This window comes from Entelurus aequoreus, linkage group LG22 (assembly GCF_033978785.1).
Source record: "Entelurus aequoreus isolate RoL-2023_Sb linkage group LG22, RoL_Eaeq_v1.1, whole genome shotgun sequence".
In the NCBI taxonomy this organism is placed as follows: domain Eukaryota; kingdom Metazoa; phylum Chordata; class Actinopteri; order Syngnathiformes; family Syngnathidae; genus Entelurus; species Entelurus aequoreus.
Genome location: NC_084752.1, coordinates 12219461 through 12232575, shown reverse-complemented (window position 1 = coordinate 12232575; position 13115 = coordinate 12219461). Strand labels below are relative to the sequence as shown.

General features: G+C 39.1%; 1 protein-coding gene across 1 annotated transcript in view; it reads right to left on the bottom strand.

Moving 5' to 3' along the window:
* Positions 1-1123: 1123 nt before the first annotated feature.
* Positions 1124-13115, bottom strand: part of LOC133639231 (palmitoyltransferase ZDHHC5-A-like) — a 33329-nt gene continuing 21337 nt past the window's right edge. Inside the window, exons 9-12 of the mRNA XM_062032403.1 lie at positions 11578-11683; positions 11281-11390; positions 6355-7304; positions 1124-2891 (exon numbers count right to left, since the gene is read on the bottom strand). Coding sequence (XP_061888387.1) covers positions 2858-2891; positions 6355-7304; positions 11281-11390; positions 11578-11683 — 1200 coding nt within the window. The 3' untranslated portion in view covers positions 1124-2857. The remainder of the gene's footprint in view (positions 2892-6354; positions 7305-11280; positions 11391-11577; positions 11684-13115) is intronic.

The following is a 13115-nucleotide window of genomic DNA, read 5'->3' as shown; positions in this document are numbered from 1 at the left end:
TATTATTAGTCTACAAACTCACTGAATAAGTCTTTGGACACGGGGGGAATTAGGGGCAAAAAGCCAAGAGATTGTTTACTTATTTTTCACTTTATTTTCTAATATAGTTTGTTCAATTGTCTACAAATAAGTATGGGGATAATAAACATACCAGTGAATATGGAGTTTGCCAAAAGTTGTTTTACTCTGATAATCACTATCAACAAATTAAAAGGCAAAAATGATTAAATGTTGAAGTAAAAAATATCGGTAAAACTGGTATCGGAGATATTGGGCCAGTGTTTGCTTCTACTGGTGTAAGATCAATGCCAAAATGTGCAGTATCGCCCTAGTTGGGGTTAGAAAATGAAGGGTAGGATTTTTAAGACAAGGTTTAACAGAAATATCGACCTTGTCTACTGGATCTTCTTACTAGTGCACGGTTTGTTTCTGTATAAAACTTCCAATTTCTTTTTTCCAATCACCGACTTGTTCAAAGTCCAGTTTGGTCCATACCGATTCATAATTCATATACATGCTGTTTGTTGCACCATAAAAATATCTTCAAAACAATTTTTTTTTAAATGCACATTCAAAAATCACATTATTTTGTACACACTTGGAATATTCACATCGAAGAATAGACAAAACATCTGGTTGAGTCAATTCAAGTTTTTACCGCCACAAAATGCGTTTTTCAAAGAACTAAATTGTCAAAAGTGAATATTGGCGGCAAAAAATGGCAGAAAGGTTTTCCTGGTGAAGAGAAGTGCACCTAAAACTACAAATTATAGGATTTGACTCTTCAAATATTACAATTTAACAGTTTTTTAAATTATATTTCGATACATCAATCGTTTTCCTTAAAGGCCTATTCCACCCAATTAGTGCCGTTTGAATCTTTTTAATAACATGCACATTAAAATTAACTATAAATAATTAATGTTTTAATATAATTGATTTTAATTTAACTTGAACACTGGAAAAATAGCATTTGTTGCCTTTACCTGTTTCCTAAAATTAGTGCTACCATCATATATGCTCATTTTAAATGTTATTTTTTACACATTTTCTTTAAAAACATGATTCACAGGAAGTTGCTCATTTATTTTTTCAGCATATTTCCTGTGTTTTAATAAAATAAAATAAGTAAACTATGACTGAGGGGTTAAAATAACAGTCCTATTTAGGTTTATTTTTAAAATACAACTTTTAGTTGAATGTCTTTAATGTGCTCAGTGTCAACATGCCGTTAGCATAAATGTTATTATATGTCATGCCTTTGCCAACAACTCACTCCTTTTACTCAAATAAGTCAACCTTTTTTCAAAATAAAATAAAAGTTTCCTGATTTGTGCCAAAACCAGTGAAGTTTGCACGTTGTGTAAATGGTAGAAAAAACAGAATACAATGATTTTCTAATCCTTTTCAACTTATATTCAATTGAATAGACTGCAAAGACAAGATATTTTATGTTTGAACTGAAAAACGTTATTGTTTGCAAATATTAGCTTATTTAGAATTTGATGCCTGCAACATGTTTCAAAAAAGCTGGCACAAGTGGCAAAAAAGACTGAGAAAGTTGAGGAATTCTCATCAAACACTTATTTGGAACATCCCACAGGTAAACAGGCTAATTGGGAACAGGTGGGTGCCATGATTGGGTATAAAAGCAGCTTCCATGAAATGCTCAGTCATTCACAAACAAAGATGGGGCGAGAGTCACCACTTTGTGAACAAATGCGTGATCAAATTGTCCAATAGTTTAAGAACAACATTTCTCAGCCAGCTATCGCAAGAACTTTAAGGGATTTCACCATCTACGGTCTGTAATATCATCAGAAGGTTCAGAGAATCTGGAGAAATCACTGCATGTAAGCGGCTAAGCCCGTGACCTTCGATCCCTCAGGCGGTACTGCATCAAAAACCCACATCTGTGTGTAAAGGATATCACCACATGGGCTCAGGAACACTTCAAAAAACCACTGTCAGTAACTACAGTTCGTCCTGACATCTGTAAGTGCAAGTTAAAACTCTACTATGCAAAGCGAAAGCCATTGATCAACAACACCCAGAAACGCAGCAGGCTTCGCTGGGCCCGAGCTCATCTAAGATGGACTGATGTAAAGTGTAAACGTGTTCTGTGGTCTGACGAGTCAACATTTCAAATTGTTTTGGAAACTGTGGACGTTGTGTCCTCTGGACCAAAGAGGACAGTCTATTCAGTTGAATATAAGTTGAAAAGGATTTTCGAATCATTGTATTCTGTTTTTATTTACGAATTACACAACGTGCCAATTTCACTGATTTTGGGTTTTGTGTTATCAAAGTTAGAGTTGAAAAAAATTAAATAATTTAAGTTGGAGAGTTACAACAAGCTAATGGCACTGATTGGGTGGAATTATTCTCTCTGTGTTATTATGGGATGTATTTAGTTTCTTTCAAACTGGCTTTTGACGATGAATGATTGCAAAAAAGGTTCTTGTCTGGAGTGTGAATATTGACCATTAATGTTGGGCAGAAACAACCAAACAAGAGTAGTTTTAGCAATAAAGTGCCGTACTTCTCATTCAAATACACATCAACAAGTCAGTTGCGGGTCCTGCCGGCTCAAATGAGCATTTTTTGAAACTAAAACCCAAACAAGTGTGGTGCTATTCAGTCCACGGTGTACATAAACACCACTTCACAGGTTATCAACAGCCAATCAGAAAGCTGAGATTGACAGGTTTCCTTTCACACCCTGAAGATGGCGCTGCAAACAAGACAGAAATGTCACAGGTGATACCTGACCACTCCTTTGCTGAGAGGAGATCCGCCGCACCGCGCGACGTGTTGACTGGGAGAGAAAGGAGAAGAAAATGGCCGACTGCCATTTTCAACTAAGCAGTTCGATTTGGTCCAACTCAACCCTGAATAGACAAGAAAAAACAAAAGACTAATTACAATCCTATCTGGTGTTGAAGATGCTGACATGCACACTAGACATGTTCCCATCAGGGATTTATGCTACCGATTCCAATCACCTACGGGTGAAATGGGCCGATACCAATAGCGATCACATGTATTTTCAATGTATTTATGGTGCAGCTGAACAATATCAGCACAATACTCACCTACTAGATTTTGTTCAAGCCTAGTTGAGCTGTGACTTAAAGTTGAATGGCTTTGTAGACACACAGATGAATGAAATCTAAGGTCATTGTAGGGCTGGGTGATATATCGAATATACTCGATATATTGCGGGGTTTGTCTCTGTGCGATATAGAAAATGACTATATCGTGATATTCGAGTATACGTTCTCACACAGTTGCTTTTAGCTGCGGGCATTACACTACAGGCTCTTCTCACTCTTTCTTGTCCCTCCTTCTCACAGAGACGTAAAAAAGCACACCTTCTTACATACGTCACATGCTGTCGTGCGTGCAACGTCATACACTCTCGCAAAGCAGAGCTAACGTTAGCTGTGGTGCTAGCGGTGCGAGTGGTAATACGAGAGAAAGAAGGTGCGAATCTGGTAACAAATGAAGGAAGAATACTTAATTCCCTAGAAAAACAGCACGGGTCCATCGTCTGGCGGTGGTTTGGCTTCAAGCGGGAAGATGTTGAACAGACAACCGTAATATGTCAAGTATGCGGCAAAAGCGTAGCATTACTGCTAATGTGTAGCATCATTTGAAAAGTCACCCGCTAGAGAATGAAAAGTGCTTGAAACTCCGCATGTCAACATCTCCGTTCGGTGCCACACCAACAAAATGCAGAAGCAACCGTTTCCACATCAACACCGTATGAAAAAAATAATCAACAACAGAAGGAGATAACGTCCGCAGGAACCTACCACATAGCGAAGGGCATACACTATTTGATTTCCTATTATGCAGCCTTTTTATTTGACAGTTTTTGAAATATCTTGTGTGACATCATGCACAAAAATGCAATTTATTTGTTTTAAACTATTGTAGTGGCGTTCTGTACAAAAAGTGCACTTTAATTTAGTGTTTTGATATGTCATCTTAGTGACATCATGCACAAAAGTGCACTAATAGCTTGTTTTAAAATGTCTCTGACAATCTTGCACTTTCTGTTTTGGAAATGACATGAATGTTTGTGCCACTGCTTAATAACTGTTTAATAAATACAGTTTTGGCAAATTGACTTAGTTGTGATTTCCCTCTCTGCATGAAAGTTTAAAATGAGCATATATTAATGCAGTATGAACAAGAATGTTTTAATGTGGACACATAGAATCATCATACTGGTGTGATTATATGCATCAAATGTTCATTCAAGGCTAAGGCAAAATATTGAGATATATATATGGTGTATCGTGACATGGCCTAAAAATATTGAGATATTAAAAAAAGGCCATATCGCCCAGCCCTAGGTCATTGTGTTCTTTATGGTGGTTTTGAAACCAATTTTTTCCTCAGAATTTTCAACTAACTTGAAGTGTTTTGTCAAGAGGATTATTATTATTATGTACATTTTCAAAAAGTGTTGGCCTGAAGTAAAACAAAGAAAACCCTCTGTAGTTGTCGTAGTTGTATTTTTAAGTTATGTCATGATTTTACCCGTCCGGTCCACGTGGGAATAGATTTTTCTCCAATGCTGCTCCTGAGCTAAAATGAGTTCAACACCCCTGGATTAGTTGATTGAAAAGCTAACTTTCGCAGCTGGTGGGTCTACAACAGGGGTGTCAAACTTATTTTAGCTCAGGGGCCACATGGAGGAAAATCTGTGCACACGCGGGCCGGACTATTAAAATCATGGCATTAAAACTACAAAATAGAGACAACTTCAGATTGTTTTTTTTGTCTTACTTTAGCCAAAAATAGAACAAAAACATTCTGAAAATATTACAATAAAAGTATAGAAAAAAATACCGGCAGCGGTAAAGTTTAGTTCCATGAAGGAAAGAAGAAAGTGAATGAATGTTTATAACTGAATACATTTACATATGCATAAAAATGTGTTTTCTTTTGTATTATTTTTTTAATGAATCAAGTACCGTTTATGACAACCTTTTTCCAAAACACAATATAGAATGTGAGGTACAACAGGATAATGCATAAATGTATTATTTGTTTTCAAAACGGTTACAAAAAAGAGGGACCCCATCTTAAAAATTCCTAGCGCCAACACTGATGGGAATTGGTGTGTGCAAAACAGCAGCAGGTGGCTGTGGCCTGAGGGCCGGTTCTAATACTAATCAAATATCAACCCGGGGGCCATAGATCATTCATTGACTTTGACTTTGACACATAAGGTCTATGACGATGACTTCTGTTTTGTTTGATCAACTGGTTTACTGCCGTTTGACAAGCAATCAAAGGTTTTTCCAAATATCTCATTTTACAGCGTACCGTATTTTTCGGACTATAAGTCGCAGTTTTTTTCATAGTTTGGCCGGGCTCCAGTGCGACTTATATGTTTTTTCCTTTTTTATTATGCATTTTCGGCAGGTGCGACTTACACTACCGTTCAAAAGTTTGGGGTCACATTGAAATGTCCTTATTTTTGAAGGAAAAGCACTGTACTTTTCAATGAAGATAACTTTAAACTAGTCTTAACTTTAAAGAAATACACTCTATACATTGCTAATGTGGTAAATGACTATTCTAGCTGCAAATGTCTGGTTTTTGGTGCAATATCTACATAGGTGTATAGAGGCCCATTTCCAGCAACTATCACTCCAGTGTTCTGATGGTACAATGTGTTTGCTCATTGGCTCAGAAGGCTAATTGATGATTAGAAAACCCTTGTGCAATCATGTTCACACATCTGAAAACAGTTTAGCTCGTTACAGAAGCTACAAAACTGACCTTCCTTTGAGCAGATTGAGTTTCTGGAGCATCACATTTGTGGGGTAAATTAAACGCTCAAAATGGCCAAAAAAAGAGAACTTTCATCTGAAACTCGACAGTCTATTCTTGTTCTTAGAAATGAAGGCTATTCCACAAAATTGTTTGGGTGACCCCAAACTTTTGAACGGTAGTTTATACTCCGAAAAATATGGTATATATCTGCGTCTTTATGTAAAAATATTTTTGTCTTCTAAAATTTGGTGGTTGCGGCTTAAATACCTGTACCCAAAATACGGTCATTTATGGCAGAACATGTTGTAGAATATGCTTTAAAAATCATTTTAGAGATCAGCCATGTGGTAAAGCCGCAATATTTGAAGCGCAATGTGGCGAGGGACGATCACAATTTTCAGACTTTTCAGGAAGAAAACAAGCAAAGGGAATAGAAGAAGGAACTCACAGGGAATCTGCCATGGCAAGGAAGAATAAGAAGAAGAAGAAAAAGAAGAAGAAGAGGAGAGGTCAATATCATCAGTTTAAAGTGCTGACATGACGTAATCTTCTACTCACTTTGGTGCTGATGCCCCCCCCATCGTCCCTCCGCTTCCTCCCGCTGGTCCGGCCGCATTTGCCCCAGCTGCCGATGAAGCCTTTCGGATTAGCCGGTACTGCATTTCGGCGGCGGCGGCGCTCGAGTAAGACAGGGACTTGCCGAGAGGCGGCGGGTGTGATGAGAGGGAGGGGTAATTTGTGGAAGATGATGATGGGGGGGTGTCTGTGGAGCGAGTGCGGTGTGGGAAGGCGTGGTGGGGCAGGTGAGGCGCCATGTAGCGAGATGAGGAATGGTGATGATGATGATGGTGGTGATGGTGGTGGTGAGGAGGATGTGGCACAGGAGGAGGGACAGACGCTTGACAGACAGGAAGTGGGTGAACATTTCTGTGAGGGTCCGCCATATGACGCTCCCTCTCAGGGGAGTAGCAGGTGGAGGAGGTGGAGCGATGGAGGAGGGCGTGATGGCGTTGAGGAGACTGAGAATGCACGTCCACATCTCTGCGGTGTGAAGACACGAAGGACGACACGTAGCCGCCGCCTCCCGCCGGACAAACCTCCCCCGCGGCCATTAAGCTGTCACATGACAGGCTGCCGTTAGGTGCGGGGTGATGAGGGGGAGGCGTGTGATTGGCTAAGCTCTTGAAGCTGCTGGAGGTAGTGTTGGATTCAGAGATGTGGGCAGCACCGGCTGAGGTGTGCATGGAGCAGGAGGACTGGGAGACCACTCCTGATAGGACGGCAGGGTCGGGAAATGAAGGGTAGGAGCGGCCGGCCAGAGAGTAGGCGGGAGCGCCTCCCTCGACGCCGTCTTTTCTCTCGCTGTCAGCGCCTCCTCTGACAGACGAGCTGTCCCTGCTGTCCAGACTCGGCTGGGAGCGGAACCCAGGCTGCTGGCTGGCCTGAACCAGGGAGGAAGTGGAGGAGGAAGAGTCCCGACTGCTGTTGGCTCGCTCTCTTTGACTCAACTGGACCACCAAGGAAGAGAAAAAAACACCTTTTATTATTTTCACAACACTTTTTAACTGAAACGTAACGCTTTAGAGCTTAAGAATGCTAACTTTTCAAGAACACTTCAAATGTGTTAATACAGATTTGTGCTTGACTTATAAACTCATGAAGTCGCTAAATGACCTATTTTGGAGTGGTGGTCATGTGACCATACAAAGATATAACTTCCCCAAAATGGCAGTGTGTCACGTAAGAAACAGTCGTGGTCAAAAGTTTACATACACTTGTAAAGAACATAATGTCATGGCTGTCTTGAGTTTCCAATCATTTCTACAACTCTTATTTTTTTGTGATAGAGTGATTGGAGCACATACTTGTTGGTCACAAAAAACATTCATGAAGTTCATTGCTGGGCATTGTGGCCAAACAGCTCAATTTTTGTTTCATCTGACATCACATGGACAAAGATAAGACCTTCTGGAGGAAAGTTCTGTGGTCAGATTAACCAAAAAATGAGCTGTTTGGCCACAATACCCAGCAATATGTTTGGAGGAGAAAAGGTGAGGCCTTTAATCCCAGGAACACCACTCCTACCGTCAAGCATGGTGGTGGTAGTATTATGCTCTGGGCCTGTTTTGCTGCCAATGGAACTGGTGCTTTACAGAGGGTAAATGGGACAGTAAAAAAGGAGGATTACCTCCAAAATCATCAGCCCGGAGGTTGAGTCTTGGGCGCAGTTGGGTGTTCCAACAGGATAATGACCCCAAACATACGTCAAAAGTGGTAAAGGAATGGCTAAATCAGGCTAGGATTAATTAAGGTTTTAGAATGGCCTTCCCAAAGTCCTGACTTAAACGTGTAGACAATGCTGAAGAAACAAGTCCATGTCAGAAAACCAACAAATTTAGCTGTACTGCACCAATTTTGTCAAAAGGAGTGGTCAAAAATTCAACCAGAAGCTCGCCAGAAGCTTGTGGATGGCTACCAAAAGCGCCTTATTGCAGTGAAACTTGCCAAGGGACATGTAACCAAATATTAACATTACTGTATGTATACTTTTGACCCAGCAGATTTGGTCACATTTTCAGTAGACCATAATAAATTCATAAAAGAACCAAACTTCATGAATGTTTTTTGTGACCAACAAGTCTGTGCTCCAATCACTCTATCACAAAAAAATAAGAGTTGTAGAAATTATTGGAAACTCAAGACAGCCATGACATTATGTTCTTTATGTCTGGTATGTAAACTTTTGACCACGACTGTAGCTTTTGTATTGTTTTCTTGTTTTAAATAAAAGCTCGTTTTCAAGCCATTTAACAATTCTACAGCTTCAATTAATTGTCAAATATTCCAAGTTAACTATGTTCTTAATATATTTCTTCGAATAATTCATTTAAAAAGGGAACTATTATGAATTTCATATTTTCTGACTTAGAAATGTTACAATGTTGGATAATTGTGTATAAAAATGCCAAAACATCAAATCATAAGGTTCATGCGTTCTGTTAGCTTGCATCAGTTTTGGATGCATGTTTGCTGGGTTTTGCGGTCTGGTGACGTAACAGCGAAGTGGACGTAGGGCTGGGCAATCGTTGATCGCGATTAATTGGAGTCTGATCACAGTGATCAGCATATTTTTCCGATCAAACATGGCGAAAATGTATGCTAGAAGTTACCGCAGTAGTAAACAATAGAGAACCAACGGTGCTTGGTATAATCCTTTATTGATCGTGATCCTGTGTGTGTCTGTAAATGTGTGTGTTTGTGTACGTTTGTGTGAAAGTGTGTCCGTGTGCGCGACCATCTCGTTACAATGTCGCGAAAGTCAGTCTCCTCACGACGTAATTAATGTTCAATCTTGTAGTGCCTCGTCCACTTACACAGCTGGAAGTGCAGCCCAGATGAAAAAAATAAAGAAATGTGACTAACACTAGCATGGAAGTTGAAACAACATTCAAAAGGAGCAGGACTTTAGTTTCACTATCTGCTGCAGATCACCAGTAATCCTGACCCAAATGCGTCTATGTGACTGTATTGGTCCCCACTGGGACAGTTAACACACCCACTAATTTAACCAGCAAAGGCATTTTTATATCCAAGTATTTTGTAATCAGACTTTTTGTTTATGTGTCTGCAAAGATTCCACTCCTCTGATATAACGTGCTAAAAAATAAACAAACACGTGTCCCTGCTGTTGGAGTAAGAAGCACAATAGTACCAGTATACCGGTATAAAAAAAACTCTGCAAAGAGACACTTTGTGTTCTTTTTATTTGTTTGTGGATAAAAAACATGACATAATCATTAAACTTTTCTTATATGTTGGTACACATTATTTTACATTACCTGAATTTAAATTACACTCTTATGTATTTTAATTTAATATAAACTACAGTATTTGGGTTTTAAAAACAATTCCATAATCTGGGTCACTGTTTGCCAAAGCACAGGTGAAAAGCACTGATGTATACAAGCAATTAAAAAATACAAACAATAATTTGTCATTTGAAAGTGTTGTTTAGAAAATGTTAACTTGAAATAAAAGTCTTATAGTATTCACTACACTAATTATACTGTTTACTGCAGAATGTTTGTGATGACAAGCAAAAAAACTAAAAAAGTTGTTCTTTGCCCCCACGAAACGTACCGAAAATGAGCAAAACCGTGGCTCTAAAACTGACGTACAGACCGTAGTGTTGGTTACCTTTACTGTTTCACCTCTAGTAAACACAATCATAAATACGAAGAAAATGACAGTTGTCAGCTGTTAGCAAACATTACCTCAATCAAACATGATGGAAATGTTTGTTACAAGATACTGCAGTAGTAAACAGTAAGGATGCGGTACTCTGTATAATCCTGCACGAGACAATCCGCTTTAATTTAAAAAAAAAAAAATTGTGATATCAATCAAGATCAGATGATATGAAAAAATGTATTGTGATTTTTTTTTGGTCATATCGCCCAGCACTAGATGGACGAACTTATTTAGACACAAAGTCACTCTCTCTCTGCTTTAGACTATGAGAAAACACAAATAAGGTAGCCTAACATATTGTTTTCATCTCATCTTGGCATGTGCATAATAACCCAGACGTGCAACATCCATCCATCCATTTTCTACCGCTTGTCCCTAACATGCAGTAACATAAATGCTGCTAAAAGCAGCTTTTTTTTTTGCAGAGTCTGAATCGATCAGAGGTGTACATAATGTTGTGACCAGTTGAATCTATATAATGTTTATTAGGTGTATTTTTGACCGTGTCTGGAAAATAAATAGCGGAGACGACTTCAAGATATTTAAATAGTCTACATTTCTAAAAGATAAATTATGATGCTTTTGGAAATGGGGGGTGTGTGGTTTCATTTGCAATCTGGAAATGCCTCCACAATCAAAAATCTTGAAGAAAAAAAGGTCATAAAATTGGCCGTGGAGCAAAATGTACGCAACATTCACACCAAAGCCTATCCAATATACATTACATAGGAAGTGTTTTAAATGTAGATTAAATTCATCATAGATCCCCTTTAAAACAAACTAGGAAAATATAGCTAACTAGCTTTTAACCTCAAAATTGCTACAGAAAACCTGATGCGACATATTTGTCACAATAGCAAAAATGCTATTTAGATACTGGCCGCTGTACATTTCCTACAAAGTGAGACCTACACTGTTACAAGGTCCATTTCTCAGATGATATAATTGTTGATGACTGAAGTGCTGATAGCAACCCACCCTAACCACCCTAACCCCCCGGACTGTAAATAATTCAATGTATATATTCTGATGATTAACTTGTGTGATGACTGTATTATGCTGATAGTATATATTTGTACCATGAATTGATTAACGTGGACCCCGACTTAAACAAGTTGAACAACTTATTTGGGTGTTACCATTTAGTGGTCAATTGTACGGAATATGTACTGTACTGTGCAATCTACTAATAAAAATCTCAATCAAATCAATCAAAGGCCAAGTGTGCATTACCTGGTTTGCATACGCGTGGGTGAGGGGGGTGTGGTTCTTTCCAGGGCTGTAGGAGGGTCTGTATTTATACATCGTGGGGGTGGGAGGTACTTTGTTTACTAGATTGTAATCTGGAGAGAAATTATGAAAAAAGATTTCAGTGCAAATCATAAACAATTTGTTTAGGGCAGCGACACTGCCATGGTGCCCTGATGCAAGGCATCAAAGGACTCATACTGTTTGTGTACAAGTTATATATACTGCCATAGGAATATGATACAAATTCAGTGTGTGCAACAACAACGCTGACATCATTACCGTGCGTGTTTCGCCTGGTGATGCCAAGGTAGTGAAGCTCTGGTTTGGGAGGTGGCGGCTCAGCGTCACATGACTGACTTTCTTGCATATCCAGACTGGACTTGGACTGGAAACAATGACACGCATCACAACAACAACATGCTCATTAACAACCAAGTTGGGTGGAAATTAGACACAAAGAGGAGACAAACATGGGGAGGTATTGTGGGAAGCAATGTTTTTGGGTTTCAAATGTGGTTGTTAGCACATAGCATGTTATTCAGTGTGGCGTTTACGTCTTAACTAAATGTATTGTGATGACTCCTCCACAGTTACAGCTGAGGTGCACTGGTGCATGTAGGGAAGGGTTTGTTTCAATTGTTTACATTTTAACAGATACTAGCACAAAATCAGTACAATGAAAACAGTACCAGTGATTCAACAGTGCCTGAACCAGTACTTAAAACATGGAAAACTAGTAATTAAAAAAATGTGACACAGACGAGTAACTGAAACACTTGTGAAGTAAATTATATTTATACAGCGCTTTTCTCTAGTGACTCAAAGCGCTTTTACATAGTGAAACCCAGTATCTAAGTTACATTTAAACCAGTGTGGGTGGCACTGGAAGCAGGTGGGTAAAGTGTCTTGCCCAAGGACACAACGGCAGTGACTAGGATGGCGGAAGCGGGGATCAAACCTGCAACCCTCAAGTTGCGGGCACGGCCACTCTACCAACCGAGCTATACCGCCCCACTTCATTTATTTAAACTAAACAACTAGGGAAAACATTCAAAACAAAACATTTAAAAATTCACAACCAATCGTCATAAATATTGCAGTAATACAGAACATCGAGAACATGCGGAAAACAACTTTTTTGCCAAAACTCAGAATCCCTGTGGTTAAATTCCACTCGCCGTAACTGTCATTGGTGCATAATAAGGAAGTGCCGTTGTTGCGGCTACTTGCTAACTATCAGTGTTATGAGGATGTTGTTTCGGCATATTTGGTTAGGCAATAAAGTTGACCTACTTTTTTTTACCAGTGTGGTTACTACTGTTTAATTTAGCACCAGGTTCTATTATGAAACCGTGTTTGGGTGCCCATTCTTAGGTGGCAGTGCTGTCATCTATTGCTCAGAAAAACACTGTTGCAGAAAAAGAGCCCAAGTTTTGTGTGTGAGGAATAAAAATTAAATGTTGTCAAAAGGCACGCATGTTGGTCCGCGTATAAATAAATGTACACCACTAAGTGAAATGCACATACACAGGCGACTAGCATCCTTTGCTGTACATCATTAAAAATATGGTTGAGTACTAGGGCAATCAAAATAAATGTTGATCTGATGTACTATAAAACTATAAATTGGCCACTTTTTTCCTGCGCTTTGAACCCTGCATCTTATAAAACGATGCGGCAAATGTATGGATTTTTCTTCACTGACAGCCATAATGCAAAATGCTAAAAAAACAAACCAGCAAATACACTGAATATGTGTTATTGCTATGGCACCATCTTTTGGACAAGTTTGCTCACTGCAGGTGCTGCATTGCCCT